General features: G+C 36.9%; 1 protein-coding gene across 1 annotated transcript in view; it reads right to left on the reverse strand.

Moving 5' to 3' along the window:
* Positions 1 to 23,299, reverse strand: part of NEB (nebulin) — a 127,087-nt gene that overhangs the window by 97,000 nt on the left and 6,788 nt on the right. The window contains exons 4-30 of the mRNA XM_082312871.1: positions 21,349 to 21,552; positions 20,314 to 20,421; positions 18,759 to 18,863; positions 18,345 to 18,449; positions 18,137 to 18,241; positions 17,281 to 17,385; positions 14,776 to 14,880; positions 14,481 to 14,588; positions 13,592 to 13,708; positions 12,816 to 12,917; positions 12,626 to 12,733; positions 12,427 to 12,531; positions 11,663 to 11,761; positions 11,085 to 11,189; positions 10,883 to 10,990; positions 9,896 to 10,207; positions 9,569 to 9,775; positions 8,790 to 8,894; positions 8,316 to 8,423; positions 7,188 to 7,499; positions 5,766 to 5,972; positions 5,424 to 5,528; positions 4,327 to 4,434; positions 3,113 to 3,424; positions 1,404 to 1,610; positions 555 to 659; positions 284 to 391 (exon numbers count right to left, since the gene is read on the reverse strand). Coding sequence (XP_082168997.1) covers positions 284 to 391; positions 555 to 659; positions 1,404 to 1,610; positions 3,113 to 3,424; positions 4,327 to 4,434; positions 5,424 to 5,528; positions 5,766 to 5,972; positions 7,188 to 7,499; positions 8,316 to 8,423; positions 8,790 to 8,894; positions 9,569 to 9,775; positions 9,896 to 10,207; positions 10,883 to 10,990; positions 11,085 to 11,189; positions 11,663 to 11,761; positions 12,427 to 12,531; positions 12,626 to 12,733; positions 12,816 to 12,917; positions 13,592 to 13,708; positions 14,481 to 14,588; positions 14,776 to 14,880; positions 17,281 to 17,385; positions 18,137 to 18,241; positions 18,345 to 18,449; positions 18,759 to 18,863; positions 20,314 to 20,421; positions 21,349 to 21,552 — 3,885 coding nt within the window. The remainder of the gene's footprint in view (positions 1 to 283; positions 392 to 554; positions 660 to 1,403; positions 1,611 to 3,112; positions 3,425 to 4,326; positions 4,435 to 5,423; positions 5,529 to 5,765; positions 5,973 to 7,187; positions 7,500 to 8,315; positions 8,424 to 8,789; positions 8,895 to 9,568; positions 9,776 to 9,895; positions 10,208 to 10,882; positions 10,991 to 11,084; positions 11,190 to 11,662; positions 11,762 to 12,426; positions 12,532 to 12,625; positions 12,734 to 12,815; positions 12,918 to 13,591; positions 13,709 to 14,480; positions 14,589 to 14,775; positions 14,881 to 17,280; positions 17,386 to 18,136; positions 18,242 to 18,344; positions 18,450 to 18,758; positions 18,864 to 20,313; positions 20,422 to 21,348; positions 21,553 to 23,299) is intronic.

The following is a 23,299-nucleotide window of genomic DNA, read 5'->3' on the forward strand; positions in this document are numbered from 1 at the left end:
TATAGAAAATATTTGCTCTTTTTCATCACAAGATCTCAGGTTTAGTCATTTAAACATAGTCTTACAAAATAGCCCATTGAACACAGGCACATGAAGCTCAGCAGCTTTCACTGGAGTGTGGAATTGCAGCAAGTACTGCAAAAGTTTATGCCATCAAGCATATAACTGAAACCTAGACAACTCAAGATGCTTGAAAACACACATTTGCACGTAACAGAGCACTTTGAAAACGTTCTGACTCTCTTTGTAGCTACTCTGAGTACTATCATGCAATCAAACTTACATCACTGGCAATGTCCCTGGAGGCTTTGGCTGCTTTTATTGGAATAGCATCTGGCTGCATGTCATAACCTTTCTTCTTCTCTTCCTCCCATCCAGCTTTGTAAAGTTTCTAATGTAAAATGTAAAAGAGAACAGGTACTCTATTATGAAGGCAGAACTACTGAAGTACCCTACATTTGAACTTAAATATTTTCAAAAAAGACATAAAAATCACACCAATTTTTGATCTATGCAACAGACGCTGAATGCTCACTGTGAGCACGGTAACTCACATTACTCATTGTGATCTGGTTCACTCTAGACTGCAGAATTTCTGGAGTATCTGGCATAACGTGAATGCTGGTCTTCTCTTTGTTCCATTTATCGGTGTAGAGCCTCTGCAATTACAAAGTAATATTTAGCATTGAAAAGGCATGGCACTTATAAAATAAGAGCTTGCTTTTGTTTTGTTTATTTGCAAGAAATAGTATTTTACAGTACAGTACAGTTCCATAAGCACTACAAATAACCCTCACGAATATAACTGCCGAGTGGCAATATTATATTCCTCCTCTTTCTTTAGTACTTTACTTGAGACATTTGCAAAGAATGTTTTGATAACTCATAAATATTGAAACTGAAAATTTTCAGTCTGCATTCTTCCCTGCTTTAATGCAAAGCATGAATTGTTCTTTTATCACACACCCTCTTTCCATGGCAAACATGGAATAAGGATCAGTGGTGTCCCAGGTAACTAGGGACAAATTTAAAGAACTTGACTTTTTAAGGAAATTTGTACAAAACTGATGGAATTTCAGGGTTTTTTCAGCTCACTGATTATGAATACTACTTCCTGAAGAAAAAGAGCTAAGGTTACCAAACCACTATAAATCTGGAGAAGACATCTTTAATCACATACACATAAGAGAAATTTTTAATCTTTATAAGCAGAAAATGAAACTCCCTCAATTACAAATGCAGTCTGAGGCTTCCATCATCTCTTGCTGTTCAGCCTTAACCAAGCAAACCACTGTAGCCATTTGAAATTCTAATGACTTCAGTGGGAATGCATCTGTCCCACAATTTTGCAAGAAAAAGACCCAATCCCTGGTTCAGTCGTGATCATCTGAACAAATTCTCACCTTATTCATGGTCTTGGCATTTTGCTTAGCTAGCACTTGTTCCATTGCATCCATTGTAATAGAATACTTCAGCTTGTCTGGGTGCTGGCGATACTTCTTTTCACTGAGAATCTCTGTAGCTTTTTTGGCCTTTTCTACATCCAGTGACTGAATTGGTATCCAGCCAACTCCTCTCAACCAGTTATTAAAGTCTGCTTTGTACACATTCTTTTAAAAAATAAACAAGGAAAACCACAGTGAGACAAGGAAAATTACAATGCCCATATACATAAAAACAGGTAAGGCCTTAAAACTTCTCCTGGTCATTCATTTTACTGGAAAATTTAGACAAGCCTATTATAACTGCTATTGTTTTCCAAATTCTTAGCATAACTCTAACAAGTATTGTTGTGTTAGGGATAAAGAAATTCTTTTCATTAAACCAATGTGTAGAACTCGCACTACAAACCAAATGCACAGACCTTAGAACAATTTTTGAGTGCTAAATATGAAAATCTGACAAAAATATAATTTTTTTTTAAATTACACTCTTGTTTGTTAGTAGGCTCAGTTCGTAGTGGAATTAATTCAGAGAAATTGTTTCAGCAACTTCTGCTTAATGGCCTGGTTCTGCACAATCTGGAATAGACACCATTCCTATTTAATCATACTTTATAACATGGCTTTCAGAACAGATAAAGGTACAAAAATGCTGTGAAAATAAACCTGTTCCTGAACTGCAGTGTTAGAAGTAACAGGGAGAATATCAGAGTCTGAGAAAAAGACCACATACTGTCACAGCATGTGTATACAGGGCAAAATTTGTCCTCAGGTGCCACGCTTCTTTCCTGGCAAACATCCCGAGGTAGCCAGCCAAGCAAGCTCAGCCAGCTCAACCAGGGTAGGTAAAAATACAATGGGGAAGCAAAAAACTTGAGATGAAAAGTTCTGTATTTCGAAAGAACAATGTCTAAAGGTCAGATCCTTTCTCTGTTGGTCAATGGGAACACGCACATTATCCTCTCCAAACAATGCTTAGAATCTGAGGAACACTTTCAATCAGCTTATTAACATTTTTGGGAATTTCAAATTTGTCAGATAATTTGTCAATAATGCAGATTAAACTAAATACTTTCTGGATAAACAAGCAGACCCTGAAGTTACACTAGTGAAAAAAAAAATGGAAGCGAGTCACAAAACTTAATGGAAGCTACAAAGCTTTTTTATGAATCCTTATCACGCATGGCATATGCATCTGCTGGAGGATAAAGGCAGGAAGGAAAAGTGAACAAAATAAATACATCTCAAATCCCTAGGTATAATACAAACATACGTAATGTACGTTTTCGGTAAACTTAAAGAAAATATAGTCAGAATTTAGACTGTACATAACCTACGATCTCTGACAATACGAATAATAATCACAGTAATAACACACTGTAATTACAAATCCAACTACAAAAATACACAAGTTAGAAAAACATGTTCATTTGCGGAGAATTAGCCAAATATGTAGAGATACAAAGAAAGTTGTTACTTGCTAGGTAAGTTCCCTAGAACTTATCAGCTACACATAATTCTGATAATTGGAAAATACAGAGTTCCAGACCAGACGTTTACATGTCAGTCTACTGTTAATTCAATATAGTTCATTTTTTAGCCTTAAAAGGTTAATAGCATAACACAGTCATTCTGAGAAGAAATAAACAAGCTGATTAATCGTTACATACGTCACTCTGAAGCTGCATCACATTTCTTGATAGCTCCAGGTTCACAGAATCAGGCAAGAGTGTATAATTGTGAATTAGCTGTTTATAGCCAGCGTTTGTAACCGCTTCCTGGGCTTTCTTGGCAGCCGTCACGCTGAACATATCCAAAGGAGTATGATATTTGGTCTTGGTGACTTCGTAATCCTTCTTGTATTCACGATCTGATTGCATTTTGGCCACGTTCATGTAATGAACAAGTTTAGGATCATCCTGCAGGCTTCGGTATCCAACCTGTTTGCCTTTACCTTTCTCATATGATTCTTTGTACTTGTACTAGAAACAAAGGGAAAGAAAGGCTTACCCACTTTGGAAAGAGAAAACATACTTTTGAAAATTTTAATACTTTGAAACTCAATATTTTAACAACTGCATTTCATTCTGTAAACTCATAAACTGTTTTTCAGACAGCACAGGATTATTTTGGTAAAAAAAAGAAGAGGATTGCTGGATTTCTCAGCTTGCCTTGACCCCTGGCATAGATCTAAATCTAGATGTGCAGTTACATGCCCTCCCTCATGATTGCCACTGCTGTATTATATTTTACTGCCATAGACTTCTAACTCCCAGGAACATTCAGCTTTTAATTAAAAGACCAGAAAAATAATATATTACTGAAAAGCCCAAGACTACCGAACAACTGGATATCCCAATACTCAGCTATTGGGAGGAGGCATGTTTACGTGGGGAATGGAAGTCATTTGCAGCCTTTTGCTAAAGTTAGTGAATTTATTTCTGTGTTCCGAATCTCCTTTCATAGCTCGTGTCAGATGGCACACCAAGCTTTAAATTGACATAACTGCCTGAAAACAGCCACATTTCTGTACAGCTTGCGAGTGCCAGACAAGTAGAAGTTCAGGTCACCAGTAATTAAGAACACAGCATCGGTAAATTATAAGAAAGGACTTTCAAATAAACTGGTGAATACTTGAAGCATATACAGCTCACCAGCACTCACAGGCATCACGATGCATTTCCAAAGAAACAGTTTTTTTCAGAGGTTCATGTAAACATCGGAATTCACTTGTTACTTCATCGTATCGTAAGAGTTTCAATTCTCGGAACTAAGTGTCTCTATACCATTATACGTGTATAGCATATGGTCTATAGCATAATATACTACAGAAAGCTGTAACACAGTAGGTGTATGTATTCCACTTCATGTAAATTATACTTACATCACTGGCAATATTTCGAGAAGCTTTAGCAGCAATAATAGGAATCGCATCTGGTTTCAGATCATATCCTTTGGCAATGGTTTTTTTCCAGTCTGCTTTGTAGTTAGCCTTACAGGGAAAAAAGGTATGAGTTCGCAATGTTACGAGTAGCAATTTTATCGAAGTTGTTTAAGCCCATATTTTTGTTATAGGAGTGAAAATATTCAGTTTAGTCTGTGCAATTTCAGAGAAAAATGCTAGCCTGTACACAAACTAGAGTTACATTATGATAAATAAACCTACTATAAATAAATATAGGAGAGTCCCTCAAGACAATCATCTTAATTCATGTAGCTAAATCATTAATTCCATAAGCATTTTTTGCAATTTTTATGTGGAACCACTCTATCAATCAGTGGCATTTTTGCCCTTGCTTAAGCAAACCCCCTTTTCATTTTTTATTTTCATTGTTAGCGGTTAGCATCTGGACAGACTAATAGTATTTCCAGGCTTTCTACAGGACGGGATTAAAAGAGATGTCAGCTTTTACTAGTTCCTTGAGGCCTGATAATGCCACCAAAAAATTTAACATCATGAAGGCAATAAAAGTGATACTATCAGTGGAGATTTTATGGTGTTGGATGGATGGAAGAAGTGACGGAAAGCAGGCAGACCAGTAGCTGAATGGCAGGAAAAGGCCTTACTATCCTTCCACTGGATGAGTTAATCTCCTTTGAAAACCCAGCAGCAGGAAGCAACCTACAGAGAACTTGTACTGTTTGCTCATGCAGTGTGTTTTATATAAAAGTAGATCACGTAAGTCTCCAAACCTATAGGAATTTGAATAATAAGTCATGCTGTTTTTTTCATTCAGTCTATCCAAGTAGTTTGGTAATAAAGCACTGAAATGTGTTCATGTTCGTGAGTGCTCAGACAGTTTAAAAATTTGCTTAACAAGCACAAAACTCATTGACTTCTAGAAGTAGAAGTTTAGCTCAATTCAGAGCTTGTGCATTTCTGTATTCAATATCATAGCACGAATAAATAAAAGGTTTTTTTTCTATTAAGTAAATGACAAATAATTATATTATTGAACAAACTATTGGTCATATGCTCACATCACTCAGATTGAAGGCGTTGACCCTGGCTTGAATAAACTGAGGAACATCAGGATCCAGGGTATATTTGTGTTTTACTTTTTCACCCTCTTGCTTATATGCTACCTGCAAGGAAAAATAAACAAATACTTGTTGACAAGTACAAGGTAGGTAATAGTGTTAACAAATAGAGACAGTGCAACAATGCTTAATTCTTACCAACAAATTGTAACTTTACCATTTTTACAGTTTTTAAGATTTAAAGGGTTTTTTAGGTGAAATATCAGACAGTAACATATAAATTATAAATATGGTTAAAAAAATAAAATCGCTATATTGCATTAATAATGAAAAATCTCTTACATCACTCAGTTGCTTGGTGTTGTGCTGAGCTAACACCATTGGTATGGAATCTGGTATACTTGTAAATTTGATGGTGTCTGGGTGCTGACGGTATTTCTTTTCATTTAATGCCTCTCCAGCCTTTTTAGCTTTTTCAACATCCAGAGAACCAAGAGGACTCCATCCAATACCCTTGAACCAGCTGTTATACTCTTGTTTGTACGCATTCTGAAGGAGAGAAAGCCAACATGGACCAAGATGTTCCCACAGAACTGTAATAATTCTGTTTAAAACAATAATCACATAGTCTAGCTAGCGTGTTCTACATTAGCAGGAAATATTTATAAATTCTTGAAGGGAACAACAGATATTTTCTATGTTTCTCTGTGATTTCATAAAGAAGAAAAGGAGCTATTGTACTTTTAATTCATGATTCATTTCTTATAAACTGTACCTTCCCTTCAGTATTTACTAACCTTCCTTTTCTTTTACCCATGTGAAAAATTTCACCAACCTTCAATTCTTAATAACTTCTAAACTACCATATGGTGACCGTTTAACATGGTTTAATTTGTTCCATGTTTCAGCAGACGCTATGAGACTTGAATTTACACAAAGGTCCACAGAGCAGAGGCTCAATTTTTGGTTTCTTTCCTATAGTTCTTCCTACAGTAAAATAAGCAGAATTCACAGACTGCAACAGAAAAATTTATCCTGGCTACAAAATATGCAGAAGGTCATCTCATATAGACATTCAGATGCACAGTCTGAATGCAAGGATACTGTGGACACTCTTTTTTAAGACTGTTCCATGTTCTAACTAACTCTAAAATGAGTGGTCCTCCATAGGGATGCATACAGAGTCAAATTCTACAGTATACAAAGAGGTGCAGAGTGCAACCATGCACGCCCAGTCAACCATTTGAAACTCTCTATCTGCAAGAAGGAACGAGAAGGTCCTAGGAGAGACATCCTATGCTAGAGGTCTCCAGAATGTATTTCTAATTATATCGATAGTTACATTTTGTCCACTCCTTCATTCTAAATAGTTAATAATAGTCCAACTACACTATCATATCTATCTCATGTGAAGACAAAGCAAGACAACTTAAAAGAAGTCTTAAAGAATGAAATTATGCTAGTTGCAAAATAAAGTTTTCTGAGAAAATGTGAAAAACAAGTTCATTTCAATTCAATATTCCAGAAGTCTGCTCTCCATTGATATGCCAACATCAAAATCCTGTTGAGTAGAACTCCCCTGGAATTTGGTATTTCTAAATGCCACCATCAGCTGATAAAACTTCTAACAATTTCCCCCAAGACATAAGAAAAACAGACCATTCCCATACAGTAAGGGCAATTTTCATTGAATATAACCTCATGTTTTATTTTTCACAGTGTGCAGGAAAACATCCATGAAATTGCAATCACTAAAATACTTACATCACTCTGAATTTGCATCATGTTCTTTGCAAGCTCAACATCCATGGCATCCGGCAGGTAAGTGTAGTGATGGATCAGGTTTTTGTAGTGGGCATTAGAAGCTACATCCTGAGACTGTTTAGCAGCCTGGATACTGTACATGTCAGGAGGTGTATGATAGTTAGTCTTGGTCTTCTCGTAGTCTTTCTTGTACTCACGCTCAGACTGAATCTTTGCTACATTCATGTAGTGGACAAGCTTAGGGTCATCTTGCAGGCTTCTGAAACCAACCTGTTTTCCTTTAGCCTTTTCATATGCTTCTTTATATTTATACTAGAAACAGAGGAAAGAGACCAAATGTACTGTGGCGTGGCTATTGATGTCCACACTAATGCAAAGGAAAAGAAAAGCTCTCATGTCTTTCATTGGAAAAAGCAGCTGCAAGCAGTTCAGAAGGATAAGCTCTCCTAAATGCCACACCCGGCCACTGTACCTACACTAGCTTTTCTTGCTCCACCTGTACACAACGGGTTACACACACCACAATAAGATTTATCAACATCAGCTTTTCGTGTAAGGAAGGGAAAACGTTTTCTAAGTAGTCCTGTGTTGAAAGGTGTATGAAAAATATCAGAATAATTGAGACAATCCTTCTCAGTCACTTGAAAGCAATAGCAAACAAATGGAATATGACTGGACAGCTTCCTCTAGTTACAGGAAACCACTGAAACATATCCCACTTTATACGGTTTGCACTATAAAGCCTTCTGATTCACGTACAAGCCAGACTCCACTGTATAAACAAAAGCACCCTTTGCACACATTGTTTTATGGTCTGTAAATAAGTGATAATGTAGTGTATTTTCTGGAAATTTGTCACAGAATGATTGCAAGAACTACTGATTTCATTTCTCCTGTGAAAAGTGGGTTAAGAAACACAGTGCAGTAGCATTTGCCTAGCTAAAGCAAACAAGACGAGCATAAAATAAGTTTTACACAAACTAAGCCTTTGGGTAAGACTAAGAATGTCTTTCTCATAATACTGACTCTAGTGAGACTTGTGCAACATATGAGGCCTACCACATGGCCTGTAATGGACAACTTTTTTACTAAATGCCTAAGAAAAGTATACCTGGAATATATACTTACATCACTAGCAATGTTTCTTGAAGCCTTGGCTAGAGTAATTGGAATAGCATCAAGTGACACGTTGTTCCCTTTAGCTATTAGATCATGGTAGCCTTGTTTATAATATGCCTAAAAAAGAATATCCATATTATTCTAGAGAACCTAGCAATCACATGAACAATGTGCAAGTCAAAGCTACTTCTAAGCTACTCCAGGCAATTCTTCAGAAGCAGATGCAGTGGGGATCATATACAACTATCAGTCTTCATTTATGAGAACAGAGTTATCAATTAATTAAATTAATTGAATGATTACATGACTAAATGGTATCTGGCAGGAAATTCAAATTATACCAGGAATGAAAAATTACAGTGATAAAAGGTGATTATATAGAACTGCATATCAGCGAAAGGAATCTGCAATATGAGTGTGTCTGTAACATATTACTCAAAAATTCATTAACAATGTGTAAAACGTTGCAAAGAAGTCACTTACATCACTGATGTTAGCTGCATTGTATCTAGCTTGGATAAACTGTGGGACATCGGGGGTAAGAGTATATTTATGTTTAACTTCTTCTCCAGAAGATCTGTATAGTTTCTGTAAAATATATGATACAGAAATAAATCATTTTTTCCTTGTATAGCTAGCTCCAGCTCACTGTAAATTAACCGAGGGTTTATGTTTGATTTTGCAGATAAATGTACATTAGCACCTATCTCATAAAGACTGAGGCTGTACTTTTCATTCAGGATTGTTGATCTTATTGATAGAAGGAACGCACCCTAAAAGCTCTATGCAGTCTTTACGCAGTAAAATTAAGCCCTTTAATGGCCATAAAACCCCATTTCTGAAAAAGCAGGATAACAAGAGGTGGTAGAAGAGTGTAACATAAAACAAAGCTTGTTGGTTTATAATGATGGGTATATTGTGATTCACCAAATGTTCTGTAATTCATTCATTATTGTAGGTGGCAAAACATCAATAAACAACTTGAAAATTTCACATTTCTTAAATCAAATATATTTCAAATGCACCTAAAATATAAACGGACAGAATCAGCTGATGTGAACTGAAAGAGCCACATGATTTCCGTACAGCTTTGCAGACTTACACCAGGAAAATTACTCAGGCAAAATCAGAGCACAAAACAATGACAACATGGAGAAACACTTTCAGGCTAATAGTGCTTTAAAAAATTTTAAAGACAACGCTCAGCTCTTCAGTAGATACATAGCTCCTTTCCTATAACACCCATTTCTTTCTCTACTTACATCATTGAGTTGAACTGAATTCTGTTTGGCTTGGACCATTACCGGAGAGTCCACCACACTTGTAAATTTAATGGTGTCCGGATGCTGACGATATTTCTTTTCATTCAAGGCTTCTCCAGCTTTTTTAGCTTTTTCTACTTCTACGGAGCCAATGGGGATCCAACCAATGCCTTTCATCCAGTTATTATAATCTGCTTTGTATGCATTCTAATAAAGGAGTGAAAACAGCATTTTAAAAGTTAGGAATTAGAAAAAACAATTCAGGGACCTCTCCTGAGTCTTCACAGTTTTTGCTTGAGGCATCTCAAAAAAATTCTGTTTACTTACATCACTCTGAATCTCCATCATATTTTTGGTCAGCTCCACATTCATTGCATCTGGTAAATAAGTATAGTGGTGTAGGAGGTTCTTGTAATTAGCATTGCTGGCAATCTCTTGAGCCTTCTTGGCACCGACAACATTGACCATATCCAGTGGAATGTTGTACTTGGTTTTTGTTTTCTCGTAATCTTTCTTGTACTCTCGCTCAGACTGCATCTTGGCTACCTTCATATAATGAACGAGTTTGGGATCATCCTGGAGGCTCTTGAAGCCAACGAGTTTACCCTTGGCAAGTTCATAGGCTTTTTTATAGTTAACCTGTTAGAATATAATAGAACACGGAGAATATCATCTTAAGCATAGTAACTTAGCAATAAGTAACCTAAAAGCAAAGGCTACCCTTTGTTTTCTACAAAGAGTATCCCTCACATTTAAGTCAGTGACCATACCCCTTAATAAAACCAGACACATATCTCTCTACAATTCACTGCTGCACAAATCAGTTAGCTTTCAAAATAGCATTATCTCACTTGCACTGATCATCAGAGGGAGAGGAGTCTTAAAATACTAAGGGACTTCCACGAGGTCATCCCCAAGAATCTACCCAAAACCCAGTGATGTCCTGGAGTCTTTCGTCTCATTTATGATCAGACCTATAATTAAGGACAGAGAGAATTCAGGGGCCATTGCTCATGCAGCTGTCACTACTGACCTACTCCTCATGATTTTCCTTAACCTTACTGGAGTGCAAGATAGCCTGTGTATTCAAAGAATTACATAATGAAACAGCCCTTTCTAAATGCAATTATACAAATACGTTAGTGAAGCAATGAAACACCAAGAAAAAAACAACTGTTAAATATGTCCAATAACATGCTTAAAAAAAAGCAATAAAGAAGTTACCCTTCAGATATCCTTAATAAACATAATTGCAAACATTGCTTAAGTAACCTCCTTCGAATTGAACAGTTCCTTTAGGAAGGATGTACTCACATCACTGGCAGCCTGCCTAGCAGCCTTGGCAGCTTGGATAGGGATAGCATCACTTTTTAGATCATATCCCCTTGATTTTAATTCTTCCAATCCCGTTTTGTAATAGTTCTAGAAGAAAAGGTGAATTTTGAATTTGTTTTTAGCCAACAGAAACTTCATATTGTAAGTTGAATCCAGAGCTCTGGATTCAAAATATACTTACATCACTAACATTGTAGGCATTAACTTTAGCCTGTATAAACTGGGGCACATCTGGAGGGAGGTGGTACTTGTGAATAATTTCTTCACCTTTGGATTTATAAATTATCTGCAAAGAAAAATAAAGAAATAAATTCAGCAGCTGAATGACTATAGATTATAAATGCTTAATAATGCTGTGGCACAACTTAAAGATCTCATGTTACCTCACTCACAAAGAAAGACAGAGATGAAATCCTAGTCCTTGCCAAGTGAATGGTATAAACCCCATTGACTTAACTGGTGCAAAGAATACATTAAGAACGATGGACGTAACCAAAACTACAAACATACACACTAAAGCTTGACATGGACAGCCACTTGAAAAACTAAAACCAATCTGATTTCCAGGCGATCTTCCACTGGAACAGAACCATGAATACACACGAATGTTTTTGTGCTTGTGTGCATGTATATGCACACACATTCACTTCCACATTCATTTCAGGAGTTCTCTTAAAACTGGATGATAAAGTGAAGGTGGCCACAGTGCAGAAATTGATAACGTCAGAGGGTAGCAACGTGTTTTCTAAGTTTACTTACATCACTCAGCTGTTTGCTATTGATCTCTGCTTGCTTCTGTACTGGAGAGTCCGTCACTTGAGTAAATTTGGTTTGATCAGGATGCTTTTTGTAAGTGTGCTGAAGGAAAAGAATAAATATATTTGCAGAAAATCTACATAAGCAAAACTATTTTATAAGACATAGCAATGTAGCATTACTTGGGATAGTTAGCAGTTACGGCATGGGTGCAGAGAAGCACTGCCACGCACAATGGTTCTCATGTTACTTTTTAATATTATCAGCGAGCAAGTAAATTTGTAAAAGTATTTTTAAAGTATTAATGTAAAATATTTTGAGTAGGTATATAAATATAATGTATCACATAGTATACAGTATATTGCGTATTATATACAAATATCTATTTAAAGTATTTTCCAAGTATTGATAAAGTAAATAAAATTAGTTTTAATAAAGTAACTAAAGTACTTTTAACGTATTAATGTAAAAATATGTTGACTTAAGCAGAGAAATGCTTGAGGTTCATTCTTCATGTTGGTACTATTTGTTTAATTTTATGTTTTAACTTCTTAAAAAAAGACCATGCTATATCTGTCTTGATCACTAGATGTCACAAAAGGCTGTAAAATACAGATGAATATGGTTTTTAAAAGTCACATATGCTAATAACGCCAAATTCAACATCATCGAAGCTAAGAGGAATCACTGTGAATTTCTATATGCCTCAGCAGCAGATACTCTGCATGTAACTGGCTGCTTGAGAACCACCACTGTCCTGTACTTACATCTTTACACTGATCTAACTTCTTAATAGCTTCGTACTCTTGCGTTATGGTCTGAGGGAAGTAGCATTGTGTCTTTTCCTCCTCATAATCCGCTTTGTAATTTTTCTAGGAATAAAATCAACATTCAGTAAGAAACCATCATTGAGCTCTCTCCGAAATGAAAGTATGACGGTGAAAACAGAACGATTGCCACACTTACATCACTCTTCATAGCTTCAACTTTCATGCAGTGTGTATGATAGGGGTCCTCAAAGCTGCCCAAATAGTGCCCTAAAATATTCTTTTGATACGCATCTTTATATTTTACCTGGAAAAATAATCACAAGTTGATAAACAAAAGTAATCAAGAGTGTCAGTACTGAATGACATAACATAAATCAAATACATACATCACTAAAATTCTTCAGAACAGTATCAGTCTGGAACTTCGGGGTGTCACAGTAATTCATGCTGGTTGCTTTTGATTGTTCATAGGCTTCTTTGTATAATTTCTGCAAAAGAAAATAACGTCAGATAATGCAGTAGATTTCACTGCAGCTCACTCGCAACACATTAAAAATTATAAGACTAAAACTGAAATGATTGCAAAGAAAAGCTTTCCCAAAAGATGGAAAAACAGATGGCACTTTTTTCCCAATGATTGTTTTGAAAAAATTTGTAGTGACTCTTAGGTTCGTAAGGGAAGACAGAAAGGTCTGACTAATGGTTTTTGAACTTCTGGCACTGAGAAATATGCAATCCCTTTCCATACAGATGAAAACAGCAAGAAGAGAGAAATCAAGAAACCCATTACAGTGAGTAACCAGAATAAAATATATATGAATACATATATATATATATGAAAAGTACCATATATTTTATCATTACTGGCAGCAGTTGAAGTTCCTTAAAACAGTAAGGGAAGAACTGTCATCTTGTGATCCATTTTCCACAGGGATCTAAATGAACTATACAATAATTAGCTAACCCCATAACATGCTACACTCTGCTGTGCAGAAATGAGTCCTTATCTATGCTGTTCTGGTTCGTGGTATCTCATGACAAATACCGGTCTATAAAACTAAAAATACTATGAGATCCAAAGGAGAAGCCTTGTGAAAAAATGATGAGTTTGGTTTATTGTACATGACCGAAAATCATCCAGCTGTACTTTGATAATACTTACATCACTCAGCACATTGCCTGCAGCTTTTAATTGCCTCAGCAATGGGTTCTCTGTAGCAGGAAGCACATTATAATCTGCAATAGCTTTGTTCTTTTCATAGTCTGCTCTGTATTTTACCTTTAAAAAAATAAAAATAAAAAGGGTGGGGTTTTAAAAATCAGTATTAAAAGCCAAACACTCACTAACCTATATCATCGTGAAGTTTTCAGGAAAATTTCCCCTGTTTTTTAACTTATGATTCATGATGGCAAAGGACCATGAAAGGCACTCAGAACACAGGAGTGCCTGGGTGACAAGATGGGAGGCAGGGTCGGAAGACAAGTGAGAGCTATTTAGTAGATGTCCCCACCTTTAAGCCCCTCTCCAAACATTGTAATTTTTCAAATATCTGTTGACATCTCAGAACAGTCACATTCTTACAATCAATGGCATAAGATTGTCTTTGCTGATGCATATACTATTGCAGAAAATGCAGAAGTCAAACAAAATCTGTGTTCTGAACACAAGATGGGCCAGCACAACATCACTGAGATACACTGAGCAAGGATGCATAAATATGAAAATACTGAGCCAAAATGAGCTAGCTTAAGTCAGTCTTGGTTAATAGTATGGATTTGTTCCAATTAAAAATCAGGCACATAACATAATCAGAACAAACAATGAAGCCAATTCTACATCACTGAAAGAAAATACTACTTCATGGGCGCTGTTGGGGAAGATCATAAGCATGGCTAAGAGTTGTTCTAAGCTTCCTAGTGGAAAGTACACAAGAATACATCTTTTGCACATAAGAAAATATTTTTGACGCTTGACAAAACAGTTTCAGCACAAACTGGCCTGACTTCAGAACTACACTCAAGCTAAACAAATGGGAGCACACATAACATACCTTACTGACGTTATTTGAAACTCGTTTATTAGCTTCATATTCTGGAGTTTCAGTCTGCATAAAGTAGATTTGGTCTTTCATGTTTTCAAAGTCTTCCTGGTATTTTCTCTGTTAGGAACAGAGACAAAGAGATAACAAATGCACTTACATTATAAATCACACATCCACAAAGTAATTTATTTAGGAAAAGAGAAATACCACAAATGGAGCAGGCAAAATTAATCAGTGTTTTCCACGTTAACATAAACAGAGAATAAAGCTGCTCATGTCAAGATTTTCTGAAGAATTCACTTACCATACTTATATTTTCTGCATTCATTTTCGCAATTGCAACATCATAGCATGGAGTTTGACTCCACTTGCCTTTGATCTTGTTTTTATAGTCCTCATGGTAAATAATCTACAATGAAATCAAAAAATAAAATTTAATCTCCAAGATACAGCTCAATTTTTACTTGACAGATTTGTTTTCAAAAGTCATCTTCTGAAAGTTGCTTCACATTTTACATCTGCCTTCTAACCACTTTATCATTTATTGTCAAAACTACCTTAAATATGATTTGGCCTAACCACTTCAGTATTCATTTATTTCTCTTAGTACCTTCCCTGACTAAAAAAAAGGATAAATAGGTGAAATAAGTCAACTCTTCTAGAAGACATTTATTAATAAGAAAATCTCTCTGTGAGACATCACTAACATATTCCTTTAGTTCTCTTTTCTCACTGGTCACATACTATTGGGACATAGTATCGCCCATTGGTTAAGCAGGAACTTATTGCTGCTGAAACATGGTATAAGAAAACCCTTTTAATATATGGATTGCTCGGTAGACGTGATTTCTATTAGACTACAGTCAAGCACAGGGAAGTCAAGTATCAACTGTTTAAACAGGCAGTTCCTGTCTGTCTAATAACAAAACATCTTTCCAAGTTTCAACTCAGTGTTCCAAATGCATTTTCAGCCACAGTTGCGTTGCTTGTCACAAAAAATACAACTTCTCCAATGCCTTTTTAATTGTTACCACATTGATACAGAACATACATGCCAAAAACAACCTTTAAAAGTTCTACATTTTATTGTTTTGGAGATGCACATATAGCTTAGTATTTTATTCATTTCAAAGAATTATGATACTGATCTTGCTTTTTTACATGTCTAAAATTTTCTTGATGATAATTTAGCTTTTAAGCTATGGAAGAATAAGATTCAAGACATTTTCTCTAAATTAAATACTACCTTCTTTCACCTTCCAAATGGGTTCACTGCAATGTTTTTAGCGGCTTTGCAATTGTAAGTGAATACTGTAACTCCCTAATTTTAAACAGCAGATAATTCTCAATACACAGCACTCAAATCATGCCTGTCCTCATCATAATAGCTAAATTTTGAACTGTCTTACAAGATTATGCGACTTAGTTCTAGTTTCTTCAGCAAAAGTTGGTCTTCCTGTATTTCATTTCTCCTCCTGCATTCCTCAGCTGTGTTTTATTCTAAGTATACCTAAAATGTATTGACAAGGACTGGTGCTAGAGTCTTTGTTAATTATGCCACACAGTTATGGAATTTAATGTTGAATGTTACTTGTTAATTCGGTGTGCAGATCAGGAAAAGGTTATCTAAGTTGCCAGACATTTCCAGTGATTGGTATCCATGAACTTAAGAATGCTTGGGATATGTACGTGCACTATGGTTTGACACTGACATGAACATCTAGAATGTTTTCTGTGCAGCTGACCTAGGCAACTTTTCAGCAAAATGGGATTATTCCTTGTAAGCAAGTGTCCTGGTTTCAGCTGGGATAGAGTTAATTTTCTTCGTAGTAGCTGGTATGGGGCTGTGTTTTGGGTTTAGGATGAGAACAACATCGATGATACACTGATGTTTTGGTTCTTGCTAAGTAGTGCTAAGTAGTTGCTAAGTGGCGCTCACACTGGTCTAGGACTTTTCAGTTTCCCGTGCTCTGCTGCGTGCACAAGAAGCTGGGAGGGGGCACAGCCAGGCCAGCTGACCCAGACTGGCCAAGGGGCTCTGCCGTACCACATGACACCATGCTTGGTATATGAGCGGGGGGGAGTTGGCCGGGGGAGGGGCAATGATTGCTGTGTGGGGGACGTGCTGGGCATCAGTTGGCAGGCAGTGAGCAGTTGTACAGTGTACCGGTTGCTTTGTATTACTATTGTACTACTATTACTTGTTATTATTATTATTGTTATTATTACTATTAATACCCTTCTATTTTTATTTTACTTTAGTTATTAAACTGTTCTTATCTCAACCCGTGAGTTTTCCCCTTTTGCCCTTCCGATTCTCTCCCCATCCCACCGGCGGGGGAGTGAGCAAGCGGCTGCGTGGTGCTTAGTTGGTAGCTGGGGTTAAACCACGACAGCAAGTAACTCATTCCAAGCCCATATATATATTTACATGTCATTGTTTACATTTAAGAGAGCAGCAAAATGGATGTTGTTTACTATTTTCTCCTGTAAACACAGAAAGTGTAAAGCAGGAGACAAAAAAAAGAGGGAGAATAGGAAGTAATATGTGTATGCTAGAAGCAGAAATGTTTTGTGAAAACTAAACTCACCAACAAGGATAAAGTTTAGCCTTTCACCTGAGACTGGGCAGGATTTTCTCTGAGACATCTCAGGAAGAAAGGAACTGACTTTTGCCACTGAAAATCAAAGAGGTCTTCATATGAGCTCTGGTCTTTTCTTTTGCTTTCCCTTTCTTTAGCTACTTTTTTGCCTCTCTGACTCCAAAAGTGAGGTTTCTACAGAAAGAAGAGCACTGCATTCTACTCACGTCACTCAGCTGCCTTGTCACTTTCTTGGCTTGTTCCACGTCAGGTGGATCTGGCAGAGGAGTATATTTAGATTTTCGTTCATCATGCCCTTTTTTGTAGACAATCTGAAAATATGAAAGAAGTAAACATTTACAGTAACTACCAACTTAAGCATCAGAACATTTACTCTTAACTCTGCTAATGCCACCATTAACAAAAGTAGCTCTGTCCACAGCTACCGCAGCATAAACTCTTTCAATCGATGTATTCTGGAGAACTACTGAGAAGACTCTTGATAAGAGACAGTGAAAAAGAACCAGTTCCCTGGGAAAGTTCTCAAGTATATTACACTGTTGCTCCTGGTAAACATGGAGTAGTGAAATTCTGGACATATGCGAAATTCAGTGAAATCTTTAAGTGAGACCTGAAATCCTCGGTTGAAGAGTTCTGTGTACCTGAGTATCAGCAAATCACACAGCCTCACGAATTTCTGACTTTTTGTATCACTGTTTTAGAGAGACAGACTTGTAGACCCACAACAGTGAACTGGGCTTACAGCCAACCCTGAGAGTTTCTTCACACATTTTGAGAGATACTCGAGGTCTCCTTACTGATTACCTCAGAAGATCTTTAACAAATTAATCATTTCATTCATTCATAATCCGGCATCAAATTGCCAACACTTATACCCTAATAGAGAGTACATACTCTCCTATGGAAATAGCACTACTATCAGAGCTATCAGTGCATGCCCCCGCATTTTTATTTTCTGTTCCATTATGAAGTTTTTCTATCTATCTAGTCCAAGTCCACCACAAAGACTACCAAGTTACACTGTAACAGTGACCCAACTGCCAACCAGGCTGTGATACTTACATCACTCAGAGTCTTTTGAGCCTGTGCCACCCTTCTGAGCTCTGGACTGTCATTGTATGGATAGAATAATGTTTTGTCTCCTTCCCAGTCTTCGGTATAGAGTTTCTTAAAAACAGAAAAATGCCAGAATACTCATTATGAATTAACCTCTGATTTGGAATGCTTTTTGCACTTCAGCTGCCTAGACCTGCGATTTTTTTTTTCTTACCTTACTGAACATGGCTGTGTTTTTTATTGCATTCACAAGCTCTGGAGCATCAGGGGGAAGCAGGTACTTGTCCTTATTCTCCTCCCAGTTCTGTTTATATAACACCTGGAAAGAAAGATCAGCACCTTGGTTACTCTATTATTAGAAAAATATTTACATTTGTGAATAAACTACCTCCTCTAAAGATGTTTCCAAAGTGAAAGTCTCAAACCAGTAACACTTGAAGACATCAACTGGAAACATTTAAGATTATATTTATACTTGCCTTATCAACTTCTCTGCTATCTCTCCCTGTGCTTCTAAACTGTTCGATAAACATTGCTGTAGTGCCCCGAGCTCAAAACTTTATTCGTATCAGTAACCTCATGACCCACTAATGTTCACAACCCTTCCCGAAAGTCGGAACTCGCTCACCTTGCTCACTTGCTGTGACACCTTCTTTGCATGTTCTATATCCTTGGCCTTTTCATCAACATGGCAAATAGTTCTAGCAACTTCACCAGCCATGCGGTATTTAACCTACATCAATGCACAACAAAACACATTTATTCTTACAGCAAAAACTGACAGTTTTTTTTAGAAGCAGAATATTGACATTTTTATACTTAATACCGTAAACACCCAAAATCTGAATTCAATAAAGCATTTAGGACTAGTTGTTCCTTAGAAATGAAGCCTATGGAAACAAACGGATTTTGTGGATTAACTGAGAAAAAAATGCAGCTTTGAGACAGTTTCAAGAGCTGTGAATCCAAGTTGAGGTAGTGCCCTTCTGTAATCACAGAGTTCTTTCTAAGAGTACTTCCACCCTGTATAATGAGATGGAGAGATCTCCATGCTATGCAGTATATCTCAATTTCACAGTCCATTACCACGTAAACGCTAGCTGTAGTGCCAAAGGCGATATAGCCACATTACCATGGCAAACCAGCAGCTTGCGCACAAAAATCATCCTAATGCGGTTATACCACTCCCAGCTGGACAGCAGGCTCAGTCAGCATTAGCGCACGGATTGCTGCATCACGTTCCTCAATATATCCTAAGTCAGGAGTGGAGTGGAATTTAATGCACACTCTTCTCCTGATCACCAGTTAGATTAGGCGACTACCCTCTCAGCTTTAGGGGTTCCCATTCCTAGGGACTCAACCCTCCCTATTTACTGCATGAAGAATTAAGAAGCCTTTCCAGGTGGGTTTCAGTTTCCCAGCCTGTGAGGTGTATCGTTGAAAGGCAGACTAGCTTAAAAGAGGGAAGGATGAGCTAGCTTCCAGAGCTAGGGGCACTGCATTAGTGGGGTAATTGTACTTCGTCTAGCTTTCAAAGGCAGATCACCAAAGAGTGGGATTCACACAGAGGGGACAACACATCTTGGAAAACCCCATAGCAAATGACAAGATGTACAGAAGTTCATTTTGTAACACTTGGAGAATCTAAGCATCATTTTTTCCAGTATCTCTTTAGGAAACTGACTTTCAGTTGCTTTACAAAAACAAAAATGTTTAAACACATTTTAAAAACAAAATTCTAGGGTTATTTACCCAGTGCACAACTTAACCTCAACAAAAATTCATCAGGCACATCATTCCTGATGACCGCAAGACACAGTGTGTGGAATCTTCAAATTCAGCGATATGGGCATCACCATCATCTCCCGTGCCTGTAACTTCTGATCAGAAATTTTCAAACCTCTTTAGGCACAATGAAACAGAACTATTATTCAGCTAAAAAGGAGCCATCACATCTCCCTTCCTGAAAGACCTAAATTCCAGCCTACGTCACAGAACTCAAATTGTCACGTACTCCGTATTCCTCACTCTTGTAATCTGATACAGTTTCTGCTAAACATTCAGATTGCCATATCACAATATCATCACAAAATCATCACTTCTTATCTAACATTCAAAATTGTGACTCAGTTTGCTTCTTTACCACTCAGTAAATATTTTTTCTTACGACAATTGATACCTACCTCACTGAGCTGGTCTTGCACTTTCTTGATTCTCCGAATTTCTGGGGTATCAATTGTGGAAGCATATGGCTTTCCTTTTTCTTTTCTATATTTTTCTTTGTACTTGTTCTGAAAGAAAAAAATGACAAATATAATTAAGACATGCCCTAAAGCTCTGGAAGAAATGTGTGTAGCAATTACTGATTTATTTATCTGGTTAGTATAGGAATTTGGGGCAGATTATTGAATAATACAAACTGGCATTACTCAATTATATTTGCAGAGTTAGGCTTATTTTAACCAATGGATTTTTTTCCATCTGACACAACAGAAAAAAACCATTTCTACCTTTAGCCTGGTTTAGATCACCTCTAATTGATTATATTCTCCTTAGGAGCTTGATATTGATAAATTTACAGTTATTTGTTTCAGTGACTAAAGGAAAATATGCGGGTGAGCGTAGCAGTCCTAGACCTATGATCTCACATAACCCTTAAACAGTGAACGCTGGTAGGTAATATAGATTAAAATTTAGGAAAAGGGATCTGATACCATCTGCATCTGTGCAGAGCAGTTTTCCACTTTTCACAACATCGTACAGTATTGGTCTACTGGACTTTGATAACCCGTATCAGGAATTTAGGTTGGTGCTTGTTCCTATATATTGTGCCCAAGGATTTTTCTTGGATATATATAAAGAGACAGAGAAATATACTATTATAAAAAATACGGAAGTTTGCTATTCACTAGACATTAGTCTCTGTTCTCTTCCTTCACTCAGATATCCAAGTCAGATAGTGCAGGAGTCCTATTAACTGACATCTCTGACAATCTTCAGCCATCTGCCTCAAGCCACTTTTTGTGCCTAATGATTACCTAATGCACTTAGGCAGGGCAAGAGATGGGCTAATTCAAAGAAGCACGTAACACTAATTAATACGCATCATGAAATGAAGTACGGGTGACAAAATAGTAGCGTGAAAGTTTGCAGTAATACCCATTAAATATATTTAAAGTTCGTGTTCCTCAAGAAATAAAAGACATGGGACAATTTACCTCACTGAATAGGTCCTTCATTTTGTTACTGTGTTGCAGATAAGGTGTCAAAAACTTAGATGTGTCCACTTTTGTCCGTATTATCTTCTTTCTGACTGGAGGTGCTGCATCCTCAACAGCAGGTTTTTCATGCTCAACGATATAGGTGGTAGTTTTAGGACCTGTGAAGTCTGTGGTAACAGTCTCAGTGACCTCAGTGATCACCTGGGAATAAAGAAAAAAACAATTATTTGCTTTATAACTATAAAACATCATTTTACAATAAGCATTTTTCACCTCCCTTATCTAGTAAAAGGGTGCTCAGTTCTTATCCAGGAACCACATGCAAGACAGTGACACTTCTCCTACTGGGATTACCCAGTATGCCTACCATACATCACCCAACCTAAAAAATAACCCACAAGGCATTAACTGACTGGCCGACTTCTGTATTAAACTCATGTAACTCTTCTCCAGAGGAGCTGCAAGAGTGGGGCTCCTGTTGCCTCTGTTCTATGTGCGTAACTTCCACTGGCATCGGGGGGGTTCTCAGGTGGGACCACCAGCTACTAAAACCAAAGTGTAGAAAATGTTCTCAGTGCTGAAGTTGTGTTGAAGACACACATGGCACAGCCAGGGCTCCAAACCATGTCACTGAAAGCTGTGAAAGCAGGTCAAAGGTGCATACAGTCACTCAAAAAGATTATCTTCTTCTTGCAAAGGGAAAGGAATGGACACAGCAGACAGACAAGGCCAAGTCTCTGGGATCTTGTACTGAGTACACGATGCACCAGCTGCCTGAACAAACACCTAGAATCCACCTTTTCTACTAAACTACATTTTCTTATAGCCAGATCACAATCATGGCAGAGACATAGCTGAGACACTTACAGAATCAATTGATCAAGCATCCATTGGAAATAAGCCCTTAATTAATTTAAATGGTTTATGTATTTGTATATCATTTGTATATATTTGTATATTCATGCCGTAAGCAATAATTTTAATACTAAGATTCTAATTTTCATACTAAGATTCTAATTAAAAGTATTCAAAAATAATTATTACAATTTAAAAACGTGCTCCAAAATCACCTGAATAAGTGTCAAGTTTTATTTCACATCAGCTAGCTTTAAAAAAAAGCGCCATTAAAAGGAAATGCATGCAGCTCAGATTTCTGATAGCTAATTGCCTTAGTATGAGACAGACCAGAAAATGCACCGAGCATTAAATTGAGAAGTATACAAAACTTAAATTACAACAGGTTTGTTTACTATGTGAACATTAATTGCATTTCACTAATGCTGTCCCAATATGGTATTAGTTCCTTCAGCACCAGCACAAGTTTCTCTCTTACGACTCCTTTCAAACACACAAGTGTTCATCTAAGCTTGGGCACGGAAAGTATTACCTGCTGTTAGCTTTATAACAAAACAGTGAAGCTGTGTGCTTTTATAAAAAGTTGTAATATATTTCTAAAACTTGGAGAGGCTTGATTCTGAAAATACAGCATTTTGTGAAAAAAATGCTTTTATTTTTATATGATAACTCATAGGACCACATGACGCTAATGCACGTGTAATTCTTCATTCCACAATATTGTTCTCAAAAACTGATGCAAACCAGACACAGAAATAATCAGTCATGCTATTGCTCCCTTTAAATGCAGTCTGGCTGCAGATTTTACACCACCTGATGAACGCAGTGGATGAATTAATCTTAAAAATAAGAAGATGGCGGTCTTCCTTCAAAAGTGTAGTCCTAGATTACCTGCTCAAACAGTATTAATCAAATCGTATTTTATTATATTAAAAATACAGGAAGACTTTGGGAACAGATGCTTTGTTTGGAAGGAAACACACTCACAAAGTGAAACATCAACCTTTTGTTTCCGCCTAAGCCTATGCCATGAAGAATATTTCATGGTAACATAGCAGAGAGTTGGGTTACATCTATATTATAAGTAGAATTT

The sequence above is a fragment of the Platalea leucorodia genome (genome assembly GCF_965183815.1).
Source record: "Platalea leucorodia genome assembly, chromosome: 5".
NCBI classification, from domain to species: domain Eukaryota; kingdom Metazoa; phylum Chordata; class Aves; order Pelecaniformes; family Threskiornithidae; genus Platalea; species Platalea leucorodia.